Source organism: Pieris rapae, chromosome 10, assembly GCF_905147795.1.
Source record: "Pieris rapae chromosome 10, ilPieRapa1.1, whole genome shotgun sequence".
Taxonomy (NCBI): domain Eukaryota; kingdom Metazoa; phylum Arthropoda; class Insecta; order Lepidoptera; family Pieridae; genus Pieris; species Pieris rapae.
This window is the reverse complement of record NC_059518.1, coordinates 640304-659035: the sequence shown is the minus strand read 5'-3', so window position 1 is coordinate 659035 and position 18732 is coordinate 640304. Positions and strand designations below refer to the sequence as shown.

Below are 18732 nucleotides of genomic sequence, written 5' to 3'. Positions count from 1 at the left end.
AAAGAAGAAGCATACTTCTTCTTATTCTTACTTTCACTGAGCGGCAACCACTATAATTGGTGCCCATAGGCTGATTATGATGATGACTATCCTTTTTACACGTCGGCTCGTGTACCCTTATCCTATAAACAAAACAATAGTATATTAATTGATTTTAATATTTTTATTATACAAAAGATTATTTTAATTGATGTTCGTGCACGTAATATATGGTTAGTGAAACTCATCAATACTATATATATTATTTTAATTAAATAAGTATTATATTGTTACATTAATAATCATTGAACTTCAGAACTGATGTTTACAGTAACTCAATTACGAGTTAATAGGGTTGAATAATAGAAATAAATAATAATTCTTTGATAATTGGCATTATTTACATAATTTATCGTTCAGTTGTTATTTCGGTAATAACAGAATTTATGTACATAGACTATTGAGGTTCTTCTAAAAATTAAAATAGTTTAAAGAATGCGTTGTCTGAATGTAAAGAAAGATTTCGAACCAATTCGACTTAGGGTCCTTCAAGAAAAGAGCGTACCAATTCTTAAAAGGTCGGTAACGCCCTTGCGAGTCTCTAGCAATGTGATTGTCCATGGGCGGCGGTATCACTTAACATCAGAATATCTTCCTAGTACATAAAAAATATTTATAATGATTATCACGCCTGCTTCCAGACGGGGTACGCAGAGAGCGTAAAAAATCGAAACAGGTCAACCGCTGATCTTCTATTAGAACTATACTGCGTTATGCCAGTCAATATTATCTTACCGCTTATCGGTGTAGCATTGAATACACACACACACACACACACATATATATATAGACTAATAAATTTCAATGTTTAAAATTGAGCGTTCCCAACGTGGCATTCTTAAGATATCCTTTAGGAACTCTTTTCGCTACTCAACTTAAAAATTGTTCAACGAAACAAAACTTTTAACTATATAAAGTTAATTACTACTCGTATAATAAAGTTTTCTTCTCTTCTTTAGGTTGACTGTTAAAAGACGTTTCCATATTCGTTTATAACTAAAAATATAAACAGATGAACAACGCATTATATTAATTAAAAATATTTTGTTTAATAAAATTCAACGTGTTTTTCATATTTGATGCTATAATTATGTTAAAAAAATGAGAGCAGAGAAGACCTACACCATGACGGAACAAATAATGTTTCAATTATTCGTTACCACCTCTTGAGTCTATATAATATAAAGGTGGGTGCGTGTCACGCACTGCACAGTACTCAGTGTCTAGTATTCATTTGTGGTTGTTTATTTTGTAAGACATGGAGTTTAAGGTAAGAACGATCATACATGTCTAAATGAGTACGCTTTTCTCAAACAGATTTAAGTATATACAACGTTAGGAAAATTTAAATTAAATTCAATAATAAAAACATTGAATTACAGAGAATTCAGACTATGTTACATATTATCTCTTAAGGAGTGTTTAAGCGTAGTTTAAAGTTTTATATAGAAAATTAAGAAAATTTAAATTTATAATAGCTTTATTAGTGAAGTTCTACAAAAATCGGTGTACTTTATGTGGTGTCATGAGGTTGTTCGGGCACCCAAACCCTAACACAGTATAAAAGAAGGCTTACTGGTGCGTCGCCGGCCTTTTACAAAAGGTTCCATCTGGAATTTTCTGCCAGAGAATTGTGATATCTTAGTGATACGAATTTAATAATATTATTGATTGTATTTAGTAATAGTAACTACTATGACTAAATACAATTGCCTGTAGGAGCATCTCGTCGCAGCAGAGGTTAATGAATATATGTTATATGTGTTTAAATGTGTAATATTTTAAATTACATTTTTCATAACATTTAATACAGTGAAAACTTATCGCGTTTTCTTCATATTACAGAGTTTTGCGGTCGTTCTTTTGGCAGTGAGCGTAAACTGCCGAGTAACATATCCAAAACTTCAAGACTTGCAGTCAGAGGGATCATTTGCTCAAGCTATCCACCGGCCTGTTCATCATTATGTAGCTGAAGACCATCATGTAGATTATTACGTAAGTAACAATTAGAGTACTGCACATCTTATATAAGATATTCCTACAGAATAGGTAACAAACTATCTTTTCTAAAATACTAATAAATAAATAAATTAAGGTGAACATAAATTTTAAAAAAATATTTCGCTTTAAATTTTAGTTTGTACTAGCAGTTTTTTGCTAAACTAAGTGGCATTGCTTAGGTAAAAGATAGGCGTTTGACAATGCTTTTTAATCATCTGCCCTCTACCGAATATATGGAGCGGCTATGTAGTGTTTTATCTGTCGCGAAGAATTCGAAGGAGAATCGTATTTAGTACAAAAAATATATATTGAATAAGGAACAAATTATCACTACATATTATAGAACAAAGTCGCTTTTTCTGTCCCTATGTCCCTTTGTATGCTTAAATCTTCGAAATCGAAACTACGCAACGGATTTTGATGCAGTTTTTTTTAATAGATAGATGAAGAGGAAGGTTTATATGTATAATAACATCCATTAAATAGTGGAGAAGTACTGTTATTTTTGAGGTTCCTAATGTGATGTCGTAAATAATTACATTTTTTCCGCTTACATTGCAAACGTAGATATCAAAATAATGCACTAAGTATTGTACATATTGAAAAGGTCTACAGAAAAGTCGCTGATGGTATATGTCTATCTCTTATGGATAACCCACATTTTTATATACAACGTTCACAGATTTTCTGTAGTGTATTTAGTATTAGCATTGCACCCGTGCAAAGCCGGGGCGGGTCGCTAGTTAATAATAAAACTTGTCTTTATCAAATAATACGAAATTAATTGATTTGAAAAATATATAAAATACAAAATGTGGGATATTTCATTTTTTTTTGTTACAATTGTTATTAATATTAAAACTTCATTTACGGTTGGACTAGTGGACTGTATACATAATAGAAGTGTAAGTGGGGTACGAATCAATGTTAAAAAAAAAATCCAAATAAATAGTTATTATTACTTAAGAATACCTATTCTTTATAATTTTACTTAAAATGTGTTTGTGTCTTTTTACTAATAGCACATTCAACTTCAATCGAACAAAGGAAAAGTGAATGAATACAAAATCATTTTCCATTATGTTTTTCAAACTATGAATAGCTGATGTCTTTAATTGTTTTCATATCAATGACCTTGACATTTTCCCACAGAGTTTATTCAAGTGAAAACCAAGCAAAACAGTTTCTGGTCATACATGAAGACTTTTCACTATATTTCCATACTATATAGAAATCCTAAAGTTTATGCTTTTTGTCATAAGATGCTTTTGGTACATACACAATACCATTCAAACTTTAGCTTATTCAATATAAATGTGATAATAAGATAATACAAATCATAATTTATTAAATTATTCAATATATGCGTAAGCATAAATATTACTAATATGATGTAAACGAATGCGTTGGTGTCAAATTATATAAGACTATGTGACCAAGTTCACCAAGCAATGTTACATCTTTTGCACGTATATGCTTTATGTAAGTAGATATGTTTTTACTTACTAAATTTAAGGTTGAATTATTAACCTAATACAAATAATATTGATTTGACAGATTTAAGTCGGTAAATAGAAAGCGAGTTAAGAGAGAGCAATTATTGTTTCCACAGAAATCAAACCTGGTGTTCATAGGTTAAGTATGTAGTAAGAGTAACATGCATTTAGTCTGACATGTGTGACGGTGATTTATTTCTTATGTTTACTAGTTCTTAGAGCACTTTTTATACTTATATATTAATAATATTATACTTATAGATAAGTATAATATGCTTTAAAAAAATAAGTTTTACAAGCCCAAATTAAAAAAAACTAATTGTATAGAACGAACTTCAGGTGAGCCACCTTGTGTTAAGTTATACAGGAATACTCCCATTGTAAATAACATATATATACACTCACATATGTATATATATTTATTTACTACCCGCTCGCAAATCAAGGGTGTGACAAGTACGCGAAAAAATGGCAAGAATTTTTCCAGTTTTTCTTTTCATAAAGTTGATTAATAAACGTTGATATATTTATTAATATTAACTAATTCCGTAAAATAATAATTAGCCTGATTCAGCGTCAGTGCCGTGAAGTTGGCGTAACGTTCCGTAGTTTCACTTATGATTGATATCAAGGTACTAAATCGTTTCTTGCTGTTTTAGTAAACCCGTGACTGAATATTCTCGAAATCAAGCTAAAACAAATTATTTTAAAATATTTTGTTATTACGACTAGAATTGGTAAAATAAAATGTGCAATGTTTTTTAAGAATGGATACGCTATTTTCTTTATGGAATCCAAATAGATCAATAGCTAGAGAAACATCACTCGGTTGGGTACCAATCGCAATCAAAACCTCTAAATTATCATCGATGAAGACCGGAAACCGGTTATAAAACCGCTGGTTCTGGGAGCCAAAAAGTGTCTTGCCATCAGGGTTTCATTCAGATGCCCAAAAAATGCTGAGTTTTTCTTCACCGTACGAGTCAGTATCAATTCCGCGCATAGAAAGTCCATTGGTGCACAGCCGGGGATCGAACTTACAACCTCAGGGATGAGTGTCGCACACTAAAGCCACTGGGCCAACACTGCTAACCCCAACATTATATGTATAAAATAAAACTATGATCAAGTTGCCCGTTTACGTTTTGCATAATATTTAATATTTGTTTACAGGCTTACCCAAAGTACGTGTTTAAATACGGTGTCAACGATTTTCATACAGGAGATATTAAAACGCACCATGAAAGTCGCGACGGAGATGTGGTCACAGGTAACTGTATCTTTCAAACCTAACCAGATTAATGATTGCCAAGAGCATAATATTGTAAATACAAATTACTATAAAGAATTCAATAAGAAGCTGGTATAATTCTTTATAATTACTATATACTCTGTATAAATCCTTATAATTTAGATAAAGTTCTCTTTTTTTTCATAGAATAGAGAGCAATCGGGTAGGAGGCTCATCTCATCTTATGTTAAGTGATACCACCGTCCATAGACACTCAGATGACTCGCGAATTACGTGGTAGCATACTTTGGGTTGGCAGACAGATAATTTCTGTATATTACTTTCGTTTTCCCCATGCGCCGTTTTCTTCTTAAAACGCTGTATGCGTTTGGGTGGCGCCTTGGATGATTTAGATTCACAAATCAGCCCGGAAGATGGCGCTGAAGTCAGTACTTTCATACTTTAATTTCCTAATGGCATGAAATACCATGCAAGTCAACGTCTGTCTAGTTATTTATAAATATGCACATAAATCAGTCAAATATCTGTAGTCATTTTAGTTCCGGGCAAATAGAACATTTTAACATTGCATAATACAATGACTAGGGCCTAACTTCACCTATTATATAATTTTTCTTCTGCTTAACTTTTACCTAAATTATCTTACGTAGGCGTGTCGCACCATCATGTACTCGGAAGCCAAAATTATTATTATGTACTGACGATGATCCTTATTTGATCCGAACTCTATTTATTAAAGTAAATAGAGCAGTTGAATGTTTCATTTATATTTCGTGAAGAACCCAAACAGATGTTCTTTCGTTAGGATCAATCTAAAGAACTCCGGATTACTAAAACGCTGCACTTAAAATAACTTTTCACAAGTTTAAATGTAGTTAATACATTTACCAATATGTCCATGTATCAAATTAAGTGATACATTTAAATTAATGACACTGGAAGTCTTCCACAGTCCATTCACAAGGCACTTCCTTTGCAAACCCACAAAAGTGTGATATTTTAACCTCACATTGCTACCTACCCCTGCTTATAAATAATATACTCGTTGACATTTCAGGTCAATACTCTGTGGTCGAACCAGATGGCGCTATCCGCACTGTGGACTATACAGCAGACAAACATCATGGTTTCAATGCTGTTGTCCATAGAACTGCACCTATTTCGCCTCATGAAGCCCATTTCGTACATTAATTGCATAAGATATAGTATGTCTGACAAATTAGGAGTAGGGCAATGACTTTTAGTAAGTGTTTTTTCATTGAACCGAATGATATTTTATTAATACATACATATTTAATGTTCTAAAAGTGACTGTTATTATTGTTCACGTTAAATGGGTAAAAATGTTATTTAATTGTAAAATTATTTTAAATTTAGATCTCGATATAATATGTGTTTCTTGTTATTTTATCGGATTTGTTACACTGAGTACCTGAGTAGACATGTTATTTCAATGTTATTATATACTTAAGATTGTGTAAAAATATTTTTAGTTATATAATAAATAAATTATAAATATATTATTTCTCACTTTAAATTATTTTAACATCCACGGCCGGTAATTACAAAGTTGATTAAATATTAAAAAATGCTTCTGTGCCTTTCTACTAAAAGTTTTCTGTGTTAGAATTAAAAGTCTCATATTAATAAAATATAGCCCTCTAGACTACATTTTTATAACATTCATACAAATATAGGCCAGGTCAGATTCTAAGGATTGCGCTAATGCCTACGCAGACCAGCATTCCTCGACGCCAGACAGTCTGGCGTTACTTTACATCGTGCCAAAATCACAAGACTCCTCAGTACTCTCTTTGTTGTGGAAGTGTGATCATCAAAAATCAAGACTTAAAATGTGAATCCAGTATTCTAAAATGAATTTATATTTGTGGTTATTTTTTATTGCTTTGCTGGTAGACTTGTTGGACACGAAGCACGCGCCGACAAACGATGAGGACAATATTAGAAAATCGCTAGTGGAGCACCAAGACAGGCTGTTAGTAAATAAAAGCAAAATTAAAAACACTCCATTGGTAGTATCCAACATAACGAAAACTCAAATTAAACCGTCAATAATAAAGAAACAACACGATAAGCCGAAGTTAATTACTCGAGAACAAATAAACGACTGGGCAAACGAAATACGTGAAAGATTATTTGAAATAGAAGAAAAGGTTGTTAGAAGAGATGTTTTATTGAAAGGTTTCTCAGATATCACGGTAGAAGTAAGAAATGGGTCAGCAATTTTGGAAAAAGTAGCTAAAGCTTTAGAAGATGTCTTTGAAAAACGAGGAAAAGCCGCCGAAGCTATTATGCGTCGAGCAGAAGAGCTCTCGAAAAATATAATGAAAAACAAACTTGAAGCACCGCCAAACTATACATTTGATAATAGTGTCGACTTAGATATTTTGAAAAAAGTGGAACCTACTGAAAGTGAGTGGGAATTTTCGTCTAATTGTAAAAGCATAAATAAAATAAAATTACAAAAGAGTACACATTTTAATGCAAAGATTTCATTAGAGGCAAGCAGTTCTCACGTTGCAGCAGAAGTGTTCACGTGTGATTCTAAAGTAACACCACACTTATATTGGTCCGAAGGACTGCTATCCACTTTTCGTGAGAATTATGCCCAAGATGCTACGCTTGACTTTCAGTATTTTTGTAGTGCCCAGGGATTTTTAAGACATTATCCCGCGGCCTTATGGCAAAGCTTGTACAATGTAAATATTGATGCTGATGACGTATTTGACTGTCGTTTAAGACCATGGTACGTAAGTGCTGGTGGAGCACCTCGCGACATTCTTATTTTATTAGACGCTTCGGGCTCTATGTACAATTCATCAAATAAAGTGACAGCTGAACATTTCACTGGAACACTTTTAAACGCTTTAACAGATGACGATTTTGTGAATGTGTTACGATTTAACAGAACTGTTAAATCACCAATAAGTTGCTTTAATGACAAACTAGTTCCCGCTAATAATGTGAATACAGCAGCTATGATAGCAGTTCTTAAAAATCAGAAAATGAAAAACGAGTCCATGATAGGAGATGTCCTTGCGTATTCTGTTCAATTATTAAAGAAGCAAAGAAAACTTGACAGGCCGCCGTCTTGCCAGCAAGCAATAGTTTTAGTAACCGATAGTTTGTATATAGACTACACCAAGTTAATGCAACAATTAGACCCTGATGGAAAAATCAGACTATTTATCATGTGGCTACATGACCAATACGGTCTACGAGACAATACTCGAGTATTAGCAAACGCGTTAAGTTGTGAGCGAGATGGCTATTTCGCAGAACTTATTACTGATTCGGATGTGACGGAGCAAGTTATGAGGATACTTCGTGTGATGGAACGACCATTAGTAGGTCAAAGAAAACAACGGATAAAAGTCCATAGTGACGTATATGCTCATATGGAAGATCCGCGTCGTGGTGAATTCTATTGGCAACAAAAAGAAAATGCAGAGCAAGAATATCGTTATCGGCAATTGCGAAAGAATAAAAATAAATTCCTAAAAACGGCTAGTAAGGACGTCATACATATGGAAAAACTACATAAATATGGTCAGTACTATGAAGATCAAGAAGTTAATTATAGACTAGAAGTAAGCATTTCTATTCCGGTTTTTGAAAGTACTACATTTGAAAATATAACGATAAAATTAGACGAAGAAAAACAGCGTAATTCTACAAGATCGTATCCGGTCAATCGTCTGTTAGGAGTAGCTGGTGTAGACATACCTCTTGATCATTTAAAATTACTATTCCCTTATTATTTAACGGGCTCTGGTGGGACCCTCTTTTTGGTAGATCACCGAGGTAATATTGTACTGCACGATAACACAAAACCCGTTTTTGACGGAGATATATTAAGACCTGGATATCGAACTGTTGATTTATTAGATGTTGAACAGCCAGCCGTAGATCATTATGCCAGAGAATATCCACAAGAATGGCTCGATTTTAGAAACGCAATAGTTATTGACGAACCGAAAGGCTCAAAGACAATGTTTGTTAAAAGTGTCTATGAAAAAGGAATGCGAGTAATTCTAGAGATGAGAGATTACCACTGGAAACGTATTCGTAATCATTACACGCTTGTAGTTTCTCTTCCAAAGTACAACCACCAACACGCCGTACCCAATGCAGATTTCACACAAAAGCTAGCGGAAGATGCGCTCAGTGCTTTATTAGGAACAGACTTTGCAGTACATCCAGAATGGTTATATTGTAGGCATGTAGATCCTCATTTCGATTCTAGAGAGTTAGAAGTTCTTCATTTTCTTAGACGTCGAAGGGATGAACCTAACTTTTTGTCAAAGAAAATCAAACATTTATTCTCACCAATACCACTAACATTGCTTGAGAAACCTTATCAATGTGATATGGAATTAATGGGAAGGCTAAGTAAAGAGGCAATTGCCACCAGACAGTGGGCTCTTGAACACGAAGACCCTGATACGGATCGAGACTGTTCTGCATGTCTTCTTGGATCCAACACGGCATTCTTTGCTACTGAGAATGGTTTGACTCGTTGGCAATTATATCATGCAACAAGTGCTCATGCAGATCCACCTGAAGGTTCGGTATGGCCAATGGGCCCATCAGAAGCATGGTATCGCCGAGCGAGTGCATACCCTGACACGCTTATAATACACGCACCCATACCAGCTGTTCAAACGCTCAGAAACACTGAACCTGAAATTCCCCCTCTTGGTCAACGTTGGCAATGGTTGACAGCTGCCAGAACTCTAAGTCATCCAAAGAAGCAAGGGATTATTGGTGTCGCCGGCTATCATTTTTATCCCAGACATTTAAATGACTTACTAGAATCTATAACAAATTATCACTGTGCTCTTGAAGACGAATTAAAGTGTGAGGCTCGTTGTGATGGGAAAAACTGGGCTTGCGTTTTAATCGATGACGCTGGATGGATTGTCGCTGACCAAGATAACGACGAAACTATGAATAAACACCTTGCCAATGAATATCCCATAGCAATGAAAGCTTTACTCAATGCTAGCATCTTCAAAGTACGTTGGGTCCACGATTATCAAGGTGTTTGTTTTCCTCCAAAAGATGAAGACCTTAGCGCAGCAGCTCCAACAATATCCTCTATAATTATATCGTTATGGAGATCAATTAAAGCAATACACTATATATCGCGTGAATTGATGACTTCTTTATATTTTATTTTATCTTATAGAACAGTAAATTGCGACACTGAATTTGAGAAGGAGAAACGACGTAAGCGTCTGCGTCGTGACTTCGAGCGTGAAAAGTATGAGAGACTGCACGATGATCGTGTATTACTTAATCGAACGAAATTTACTGCCTGTGATAGAAGCAGGCCATTATATGAGTTGCAGAGAAATAAAAAAGCTACTGAAGCATTAAATCGACCAGCTAAGCCATGTACATGGCCTCTGGTCGCAAGTGAAATACCTCAAACAAATCTCATACTAATCGCTATTTATAAGACGTGTCCGTATAAAGGAGTTCCTTTGAATAACTCCTTGGTAAATGAACTTGTAGAAATGAAACATGATACCACTCTGAGAGGTTCAGCCAGTCGGCTTGCTTGTTGGCGCAATAGAGTACCCTTACCGGCTCGACCTCCGCCTACTACATGTTATCCTCATAATTACTCTTTTGAAGAAGGGTATAGACAATGTGGGCCTTGGCTGCCGGATCCTGAAGATGGTGCTAATAGTATGAAGCTTGAGACTATAATATTTTGCTGCATGTTTACCTTTCATATAATTCACAATAGATATTTTTTCAACATTCATAGCCTGAATACTTTGTAAGTACTTTATTAATTACTTCTATTTCAGAATAGCGTTAGTCTATAAACTCTCTATAAAATCAATGAGCAATATTCTATATAATAAGCTCATTGTAATATGCATATTTGCCCAATTCTAAATTTAAATTGAAGTCTGTAAGAAGACAACAATTGTGTATTAGGTCTGTTCTAATCAATGGTGTCTTATAGTATTAGTTTTAACTTAAATCTGTAATAATGAAAAACAGTCCGCAATAAATAAATAATAATCCAAAGCTTTTATTTATAATTTGATTTCTTTATAATTTAATTTCTTTTTCGTTGTGGTCCTTTTAACCTTAATACCCATCTGCAATAATTGTACATGTAATCGTGCATCAATAACTTTTGTTTTCTATCTTCTGTTCATGTGATAGATGCATAGAACTCGATGATCTAGATTATTAAAGTCTTGTAGTTGTTTTTACATAGATCATAAAATATGCGTTGTTACTTTAATGAAGGTTTTTCATAAAAACCACTTGTTACTTGTAGATTACTTAACAATAAAAATCCACAGTAAAGTTTACTGTTAGTGAGCTAAAGATTTTAATCTAAATACTTCTATCTTCTCATTTATGTATATTCTCTAAGTTTTTAAATTGTACTGTCTTATACAGCTCTTTGTATTTTGAAGGATTTATATTTATAGGTATGTAACTCTCAAATTCCGTCCTACAATAACCGTGAGACACAGATTACCTCGGAGATAATATTATATCTATACAATGAACACATATACACACATACGTGTGTGTATACACGTATGTACGGTAAATGATTGTAAAATAAGCTTATGCCTAATCTTGACAAAGAACGAAATAAGTGCAGTTTGATAGGCTATATAATTATAAGTTTTCTCTAAAAAGTAATTAATTACATGAGATAATTAAATAATGATAAATGATGCATTTAAAAAACTATTCAAATCAAATCAAAAATCATTTATTCATGTTGGTAACATTATGTACACTTATGAACGTCAAAATAAAGAAATTTAATGTATTTAAATTCTTCTAATTTTACATTTACTGCCAGTTCTCAAATAAAGGGCGTATTCATTACATACATACATACGTCAACTTGCCTGATTTTTACAAGGGATCTTTTAACTTAAAAAATTTTAAATGACGAATAGGCCATGTGTTAGAGGTATGTGGTTTTTGAAAATATAAAATTTGTTGTAAAAAAAAACTTTTCCGGAATTACGACTCGAAAATAGCATTTTACGTTTCCTTAGTTTGTTCATTTCCATTGTGTGGCGAGATTAATGTTATTTTGGTTCCAGCAATTTATGAACAATGGCAGGCCTTGTAATTTCAATTAGTACAGACAAATACTTTATTCAGATACCAATACAACAAGGCTTCCTAGCCCTTGGAGTTACTATTTTATAGACGTTTTAATTTTTAGCCGATATACTAGCTATGTTAATTTGTACAATGTTGTTATGCCAAATTGACTGCATCATAAGCACACACCACATACACAAATATGAATTAAGTTTTACTTAGTCATTTTATTAATTTCCTTTAGTAAATATTTGAACATTTTTGTATATTGGAATCATGTATGATGTATTCCATCCTTTTCTATATCTTTAGTATAATTGTGTTTTGGTTAGATATAATTTATGTTACCCGTATAAATAAATTACAACATAAAAAACCTATATCATAATAAAATGAAACAAAATTATAATGCTAAATATATTATTAACTATATAGAGTTTTTGTTTCGATTTCTAGTAGTCTGTTTTGAGAATTAAAATTAGTGCAATTTTTTTTATAAACTTATAGTATGTAGATAATTTATACTTTAATTATGTCAGATTGCAATTGTAAACTACTTTTGAATTTATAGTTATTTTAAATGAAGTTACGGGACGACTAAAAAAGGACGTCATCGCACACCATGGACACCCATTTTAGTAGGTGGGTTGCCGGCTATTAAAAACTTTATATGAAACTTGTATTATAACAAAACACAGTTCACATAAGTAATGTTCCATAAAATTGCATAATCTAATCTACATGAGATTCGCCATTGCGTCGTGCGAAGCTTTTCACAATTAGACGAAGAAAATTTTTGTCTAGCCAAGGCCTATAGAAGGCATATAAGAGAGGTTTGCAAGGCAATTGTTTTATTCGGGGGAAAAATCAAAGAGAATAACACGCAATTTGTGTTTTAAATATGCGATTTTTTTGTGTATTAGTGTGTGTGTTTGCTTGTGTTAATGCTGCACCGAAACTAAGTGCGGTGTTTAATCCAGCTTTTGATCCAGGCTATAATGAATATTATGTAAGTATATTAGGAGTTTAATAAGAAAGGTAATTTTTTAAATTTCCTTACACTATTAGAGCGGTGTGCTTTGGGCGACACTGAGGCAGTAGGTTCAATCCCTAGCTGTGCAAGAATGGACTTTGAATGTGCGTATTAAGCACTTGAACGGTGAAGGAAAACATCGTGAAACCGAGTTGCGTTGGACCCAAAAAGTAGACGTCTGTCAGGCACAGTTGGCTCATCGCCTATTAGATTGATTAATGATCAGGAAACAGATATAAAAATCTACGGCCCAGATCAAAAACTACCTAAATCGCCACTAATCTATTATTTTTATACGCTATTCTTATACCTTTTGAGCAATATAAGAAAAAAATACACAAACTTTTGAAGCAGTATTTTTCATTTTCATTCATTTCATTTTCTAATTATACTTTTTACAGTTTTACTATAATAGCGTATATTTTAAATCGTTCTAAAGATTAAAGACCATATTGAGCTCAAAAATAAATAAATCTATATGAATAATAATTTCATTAATTTAAAATGTTATTTCAGGATCGTCCAAAATATACCTATAATTATGGAGTTGCAGACCCCTCTACTGGGGACGTAAAGTCCCAACACGAGACAAGAGATGGGGATGTTGTCAAGGGTAAGAATGGAAAGAAAATATTTTTAATTAAAGATTACATAGTGTTAAAATATTGAACTACGAACAAATTTATATCATTAGCAAAATAAAATATTTTATTAAAATACAATACCTTGTGGTTATTGTATTTAACCTTTTTTTACTCTTAGACATTAAGTATCAATAAAGTCAGTTAATACAATATTGAACCAGCTGCCCATTCTACTTAGGGTCCTGCAAGAAAAATGCCTACAAATTTAAAAGGCCGGTAACGCACTTTCGGGCCTTCTGGCAATGTGAGTGTATTGGCGGCGGCCAATCGGATTCCTCTTATATATATAAAAAAGTAACAAAATAGAAGTAACATTTTATGAAATTTTTTATTTAAAAGCCCCACTTTTGATAATCCGCTTCAATGAATTACCTGAGAGTAATAATAGTATAAAAATGTATGTCAAACATTAATATACAGGTTAAATAATCATAATGGGAAAAATCAAATACCATTCTCAAATGTATGCCGTTTATGTCATATGCCACAACAACGAATAAATTACTGTTGTAAATATGCTAATTTGGCATGTAATTATTTGGTCATTTTGCATAATAGTGCTTGTTACATGTTTTCTGAACTGCGTGCTTCACAGTTTTTAAACAAAAACCATTGTTAGGAACAGGTCAACGATTAGCGAACGTTAACTGTAGAAACACACGGTAGAAATAATTCTTAAGAACCTTATACTACTACTATTGAATAGATATAAAGTAAACTATAAAATTTATATAAGATTAAATATCTTCTTACTCTAATTACTATTTATTTTGTATCAGCAACATCTCGCAGATGATAACTGAAAAATGCTCAAAATGTCGAGTTAAATGTTATTATTATAAAGCCTCTATTGTAGTTATCTTATGAGATAAAGAAGTAACTTTATTATATCTTAATATATATAAATCTCCTGTCACGATGTTTGTCCGCGATGGACTCCTAAACTACTTAACCGATTTTAAATGAAATTGGCACACCGTGAGCAGTCTGGTCCAACTTAAGAGATAGGATAGCTTAGATATTTAATTATAGTCGCAATTTTATTTTATTGCAAATTATTTGTTTATTATTTGATACAATTCTAACAGATGGCGCCGTGTTAAAATCCAACCATTTACATAAGCTATCTACGTTTCACATAAGTTCTTATACCGTTTCCTTTGAATAGTTCTCTACTATGTCATATAACAAAAACCTTAGCCACAGCAACGCTTGGCCGAGTCTGTCATAAAAACTGATGTTTTTAGTAGTAGTACTAGTAGACTTTAAGTTAAACAAGAAAATGCACTAGCCGTCACACTAAGATTCCCTGTGTTGTGGACTAGTTAGTCTCTTCCATTTGACATTAACGGTACGTGACAATAATTTCTAACAATTTTATACTTAATAGTTGCACAATAAGAATATTTTCCGTTTTAGCATAGGACAACTTGAGAAGTTGGTTTTACAGATTATTAGTGAATGTAAAAAGTTTAGAATTGTATATGAAAATTTTGTTTTTAAGTAAGATTAAAATTAGTTAATTAAAGATGAAAGATAGGATAAAGGTAAAAGATTTGGAACCTCATCTTAGGTTCCTCTGGACAAGAAGGCTTTTTTGTTTTTTCTTTCTCTTCTTTATCTACATAACGTCTTATATAAAATCTAAATTATTTTAGATATAACACCCGGACTTTCTATTGTAATAAATTGATACTACTCCTACCGAATTGTAATATGTATATATTATGCATTGTACTACGCCTAAAAATAACTTGTTACCTTCTAATTACCCAAACTACAATTACAACCAATTTGTGGTTCTAAAAGTGTGTCCATTTTCAAGTAGATTATAATTGATTTTGTGAAGTGTGATTGTGTGAAGGCAATCCGGTTTCCCCATGATGTTTTCCTTCCCCGTTCGAATGCTATATACATAGAAAAAAATCCAGCAGATGTGCAGCCGAGAATCGAACCCTATACTTCATGAAAGCCTCATGCTTAAGCCACTTCGCCAACACTGCTCTCAAAGAATACATATCAAATAACGTCGAAATAAGCGTCTACGTAAGACATAACAATCGTTGTTTATATTCCCTAATAAACTTTTACCCAATTAAAACCATTCTATCATTTCAGGCCAGTACTCTCTTGTGGAACCAGATGGCTCAATAAGAACAGTAGACTACACTGCAGACTCAATACATGGCTTCAACGCTCTGGTCTCCAAGAGCGGTCCTAGTCTCCACGTGACCCCACAAATCCACAGACAGCCCATACAGCCTGCTGTACAATATGTCGCGAAACCTGTGGCCGTACCGGTACAAGTGCAGAAACAATTTATACCCGAAGTTTATCCGTCTGCCTCCCCATTTTGTAAGTATTATCATGACACGAAGGCTTCTTTACTCTAATGAAATCTGGTGGCGATTGTTTGAGGAATGTTCAAATAAATGAAACTCTTTGTTTGAAGTTAATTGTCAACTGCAAAACTTCTGTCAAAAACAAGCACTTAAAACTAATTCGAATTAAGATCCTTCAAGATGGTACCAACTCATAAAAGGCCGGCAACGCATTGAGTGTTTCCATGGGCGGCGGTATCACTTAACAGGTGAGCCTCCTCCGTTTGCCCCCCATAAAAAATAAAAAAACATTACTGGTACAGACCGGCAAACATCTTGAACTAATGTGCAGAAGCGATTTTTAGGTATCACTATGGGGCGGCGACGGAAGAGTGACGTGTCGATCGCGTGATAGGTTAATCAATTGACGTTTGTGTCCCGCGTTGCGATAAATGATAATAAAAACTCCCTTGTTAAATGCTCAAGAAGTTAGCCAGTAACTGTTGTGGGCTTGCGACGCTGGACTAACAAAACCCTATGACTTTTTTATGGGTCCTTAAAACTAAAATATAAGTAATGTCGACTTATTAATTTATTTTTTTGTGTTATATTACAATGTGTGTATGAAAAAATAAGAGTCTAATTTATTACCTACTACCAGAGACTGCAATATTGCAGATATTCTTAAATATCGATGCCGGTAGATTATAAGCTTATATAACTATATAAATTTGCAACTGCCCAATTTACAAGGCTTTTATAAAAGATACATATTTATTTATATTTCAGTATATCCGAAAATAGGCCCCGTTCAGTTTCCGGAATATGATAATTTCGACGGCTTCGATGGACCACCTCAACAATACTACTGAAACTTAGTTGTATAGGTAAATTATACGTAATATAAACTGTAAGGACATTATTAGAATTAACAATATCATTAGGAATATATTTATTGTATTGTACATTACTTGGAAGAAGTTATATATGTTTGCATAATTAGAACCGCTGTTTAATGTAATTTCATTAAATTGTACTAATTGCGTGTTTATAACATATTGTTAAAGAATAAATATATTTTATTTATTAAGTTTATCTTTTATGAAACAAATGTACGTTTATAGTTTATTGCGAATTTATACTTCTTTAGGCGCGATGGAGAAAAATGATGGGAGTGAATTTTTACGACGAACGCGCACACCAACACCTAAATTCGACATCGTAAAGTTAGGTCTAGGTGGTATGGAAATCGATAACTATGTTCAACTTGTATATTCTAGTATTTTTTATATTTAGAACACGTGTTTCGAAACAGTACAGTTATGTAAATAAAACTTGTTGTTCGCTACAAAAAATAAATTGGATGTTTTATTTTGTAATCGGAATAAAAATTGGATAGTTTCCTCAGGCCTGGCTAAAAGTATGAAGCTGTATTAAAACGAATATCTACATAAAATCTATAAAAAGGTGCTTTCTACTTCATTAGACATGAGATGTTTGTATCTTAATTATTCTATTTCATTCCATACAGTGTGCCGACTTTGTGCTTGCAGCATGATTGCAGTGCAAATTGAAAATCGTTTATTCATATAGGTAACACAATGTACACTTATGAACGTAAACAAAGAAAAACATATGAAACGCTTCAAGAACGATCACAAGTAGCACTCGTCCTCGATGGCCAACCATTGGCCCACTCGCCATATTTTAGGCAGAGGGACAACGCGACGCATGGACGCCATACATACATACTATGCCATATTATTTATCAAACTCTAGTAAAAAATTATAGTACTTTTATGAAATAAACTTAATAATAAGAAACTTTGTTTTAGAGTACGCCCTTCCCTTCGTTTCCTAAGTAAAACGTATTAGCAAAATGTATTTTGATCACAATTGCTATATTTATAGTGTAAGGAATTAAATTATAAAACCAATATTAATATAATAAAATATAACAGCCAAAGCCTTAAAGATTAGTGGAGTTATGTTATATGTTGTTAAATTTATTAATCGGTAAGGTTTTTTAGAGACGAAATAAAACTAAATGTTTACTTTATATTATTTATTGTCCTAAAATAATTATATGAATGTGTTAGGCGTAAATGTTATTATGTCTATACTAGCTGATCCGGCTTTATTATAAAAAATCACTATTAAAAATAAAATAGTTCACACTTCATAATAATAAAATGAGTTTTCGCTGCGATTACTGCTGGGGTTTAAAAATAGTTACCTAATCTCGAATATACACAAAATAATACGTTATGAAGTCCGATTCTTCAGATTCTAAAGATTCCTCTTCTTAAGTTTACTGGTAGTTAACATTATTACAGATTCTGGATTTATGTGTCATAATAACATATAATAATATTGTAGTTGACGATCTCTCCTTTGTGATCATAGATTATAAACACAATTTTACAGAAAAACGTGTTTTTAACTACAAATACAGTGTCATAACGTTTTTATACTAAATATAAAAGACCTAAATATTCAAATTATAACTGTGCATAAGTTAAATGAGGCTAAATACAAATAAGTTAATTAATTCAAATTTAGAACTGTGCCAAATTGAATTGCGTCTAAAAATTAGGAATGAGTTTAAATGTTCAAATTTAGAACTGTGCAAAATTAAAAGTATGATAATATAAATTGTGTCTGAATTTACGTCTGTATCACGACTCAAATTGTCACGTTGCATGTGTTAACGATTGTATTCACCGATTGTCTTCGAGCTGAAGAATTCGACATTTAAAAATCGTGACCGGATACGGTATACGCGACGCTTGCGTGCATCTTCCTTGTACGTACTATACTT

The 18732-nt window shown here is 32.8% G+C and overlaps 3 protein-coding genes across 3 annotated transcripts; all 3 read left to right on the top strand.

Annotated features, from left to right (window-relative positions):
- Nucleotides 1–1249: 1249 nt before the first annotated feature.
- LOC110998117 (cuticle protein 19-like) lies at nucleotides 1250–6113 on the top strand. The gene is made up of 4 exons (XM_022266581.2): nucleotides 1250–1309; nucleotides 1885–2034; nucleotides 4710–4806; nucleotides 5846–6113. Exons 1-4 carry the CDS (start codon nucleotides 1298–1300, stop codon nucleotides 5977–5979), a joined length of 393 nt encoding a protein of 130 aa, XP_022122273.1. The 5' UTR covers nucleotides 1250–1297; the 3' UTR covers nucleotides 5980–6113.
- A 509-nt stretch (nucleotides 6114–6622) lies between these two features.
- LOC110997797 (voltage-dependent calcium channel subunit alpha-2/delta-3-like) lies at nucleotides 6623–10624 on the top strand. The gene has a single exon (XM_022266118.2). It carries the CDS (start codon nucleotides 6663–6665, stop codon nucleotides 10602–10604), a length of 3942 nt encoding a protein of 1313 aa, XP_022121810.2. The 5' UTR covers nucleotides 6623–6662; the 3' UTR covers nucleotides 10605–10624.
- A 2130-nt stretch (nucleotides 10625–12754) lies between these two features.
- LOC110998028 (cuticle protein 7-like) lies at nucleotides 12755–17142 on the top strand. The gene is made up of 4 exons (XM_045629790.1): nucleotides 12755–12922; nucleotides 13463–13559; nucleotides 15709–15945; nucleotides 16701–17142. The coding sequence occupies exons 1-4, from the start codon at nucleotides 12815–12817 to the stop codon at nucleotides 16781–16783; spliced, it is 525 nt and encodes a 174-aa protein (XP_045485746.1). The 5' UTR covers nucleotides 12755–12814; the 3' UTR covers nucleotides 16784–17142.
- Nucleotides 17143–18732: the final 1590 nt, after the last annotated feature.

What these genes read in the sequence shown, in the direction of transcription:
- LOC110998028 (XM_045629790.1), top strand. Translation starts at nt 12,815, where the DNA reads ATGCGATTTTTTTGTGTATTAGTGTGTGTGTTTGCTTGTGTTAATGCT. An exon ending in CAGGCTATAATGAATATTAT is followed by an intron (nt 12,923 to 13,462) that starts GTAAGTATATTA and finishes ATGTTATTTCAG; the next exon opens with GATCGTCCAAAATATACCTA. An exon ending in TCCGTCTGCCTCCCCATTTT is followed by an intron (nt 15,946 to 16,700) that starts GTAAGTATTATC and finishes TTTATATTTCAG; the next exon opens with TATATCCGAAAATAGGCCCC.
- LOC110998117 (XM_022266581.2), top strand. An exon ending in ACCATCATGTAGATTATTAC is followed by an intron (nt 2,035 to 4,709) that starts GTAAGTAACAAT and finishes ATTTGTTTACAG; the next exon opens with GCTTACCCAAAGTACGTGTT. An exon ending in CGACGGAGATGTGGTCACAG is followed by an intron (nt 4,807 to 5,845) that starts GTAACTGTATCT and finishes TTGACATTTCAG; the next exon opens with GTCAATACTCTGTGGTCGAA.
- LOC110997797 (XM_022266118.2), top strand. Translation starts at nt 6,663, where the DNA reads ATGAATTTATATTTGTGGTTATTTTTTATTGCTTTGCTGGTAGACTTG.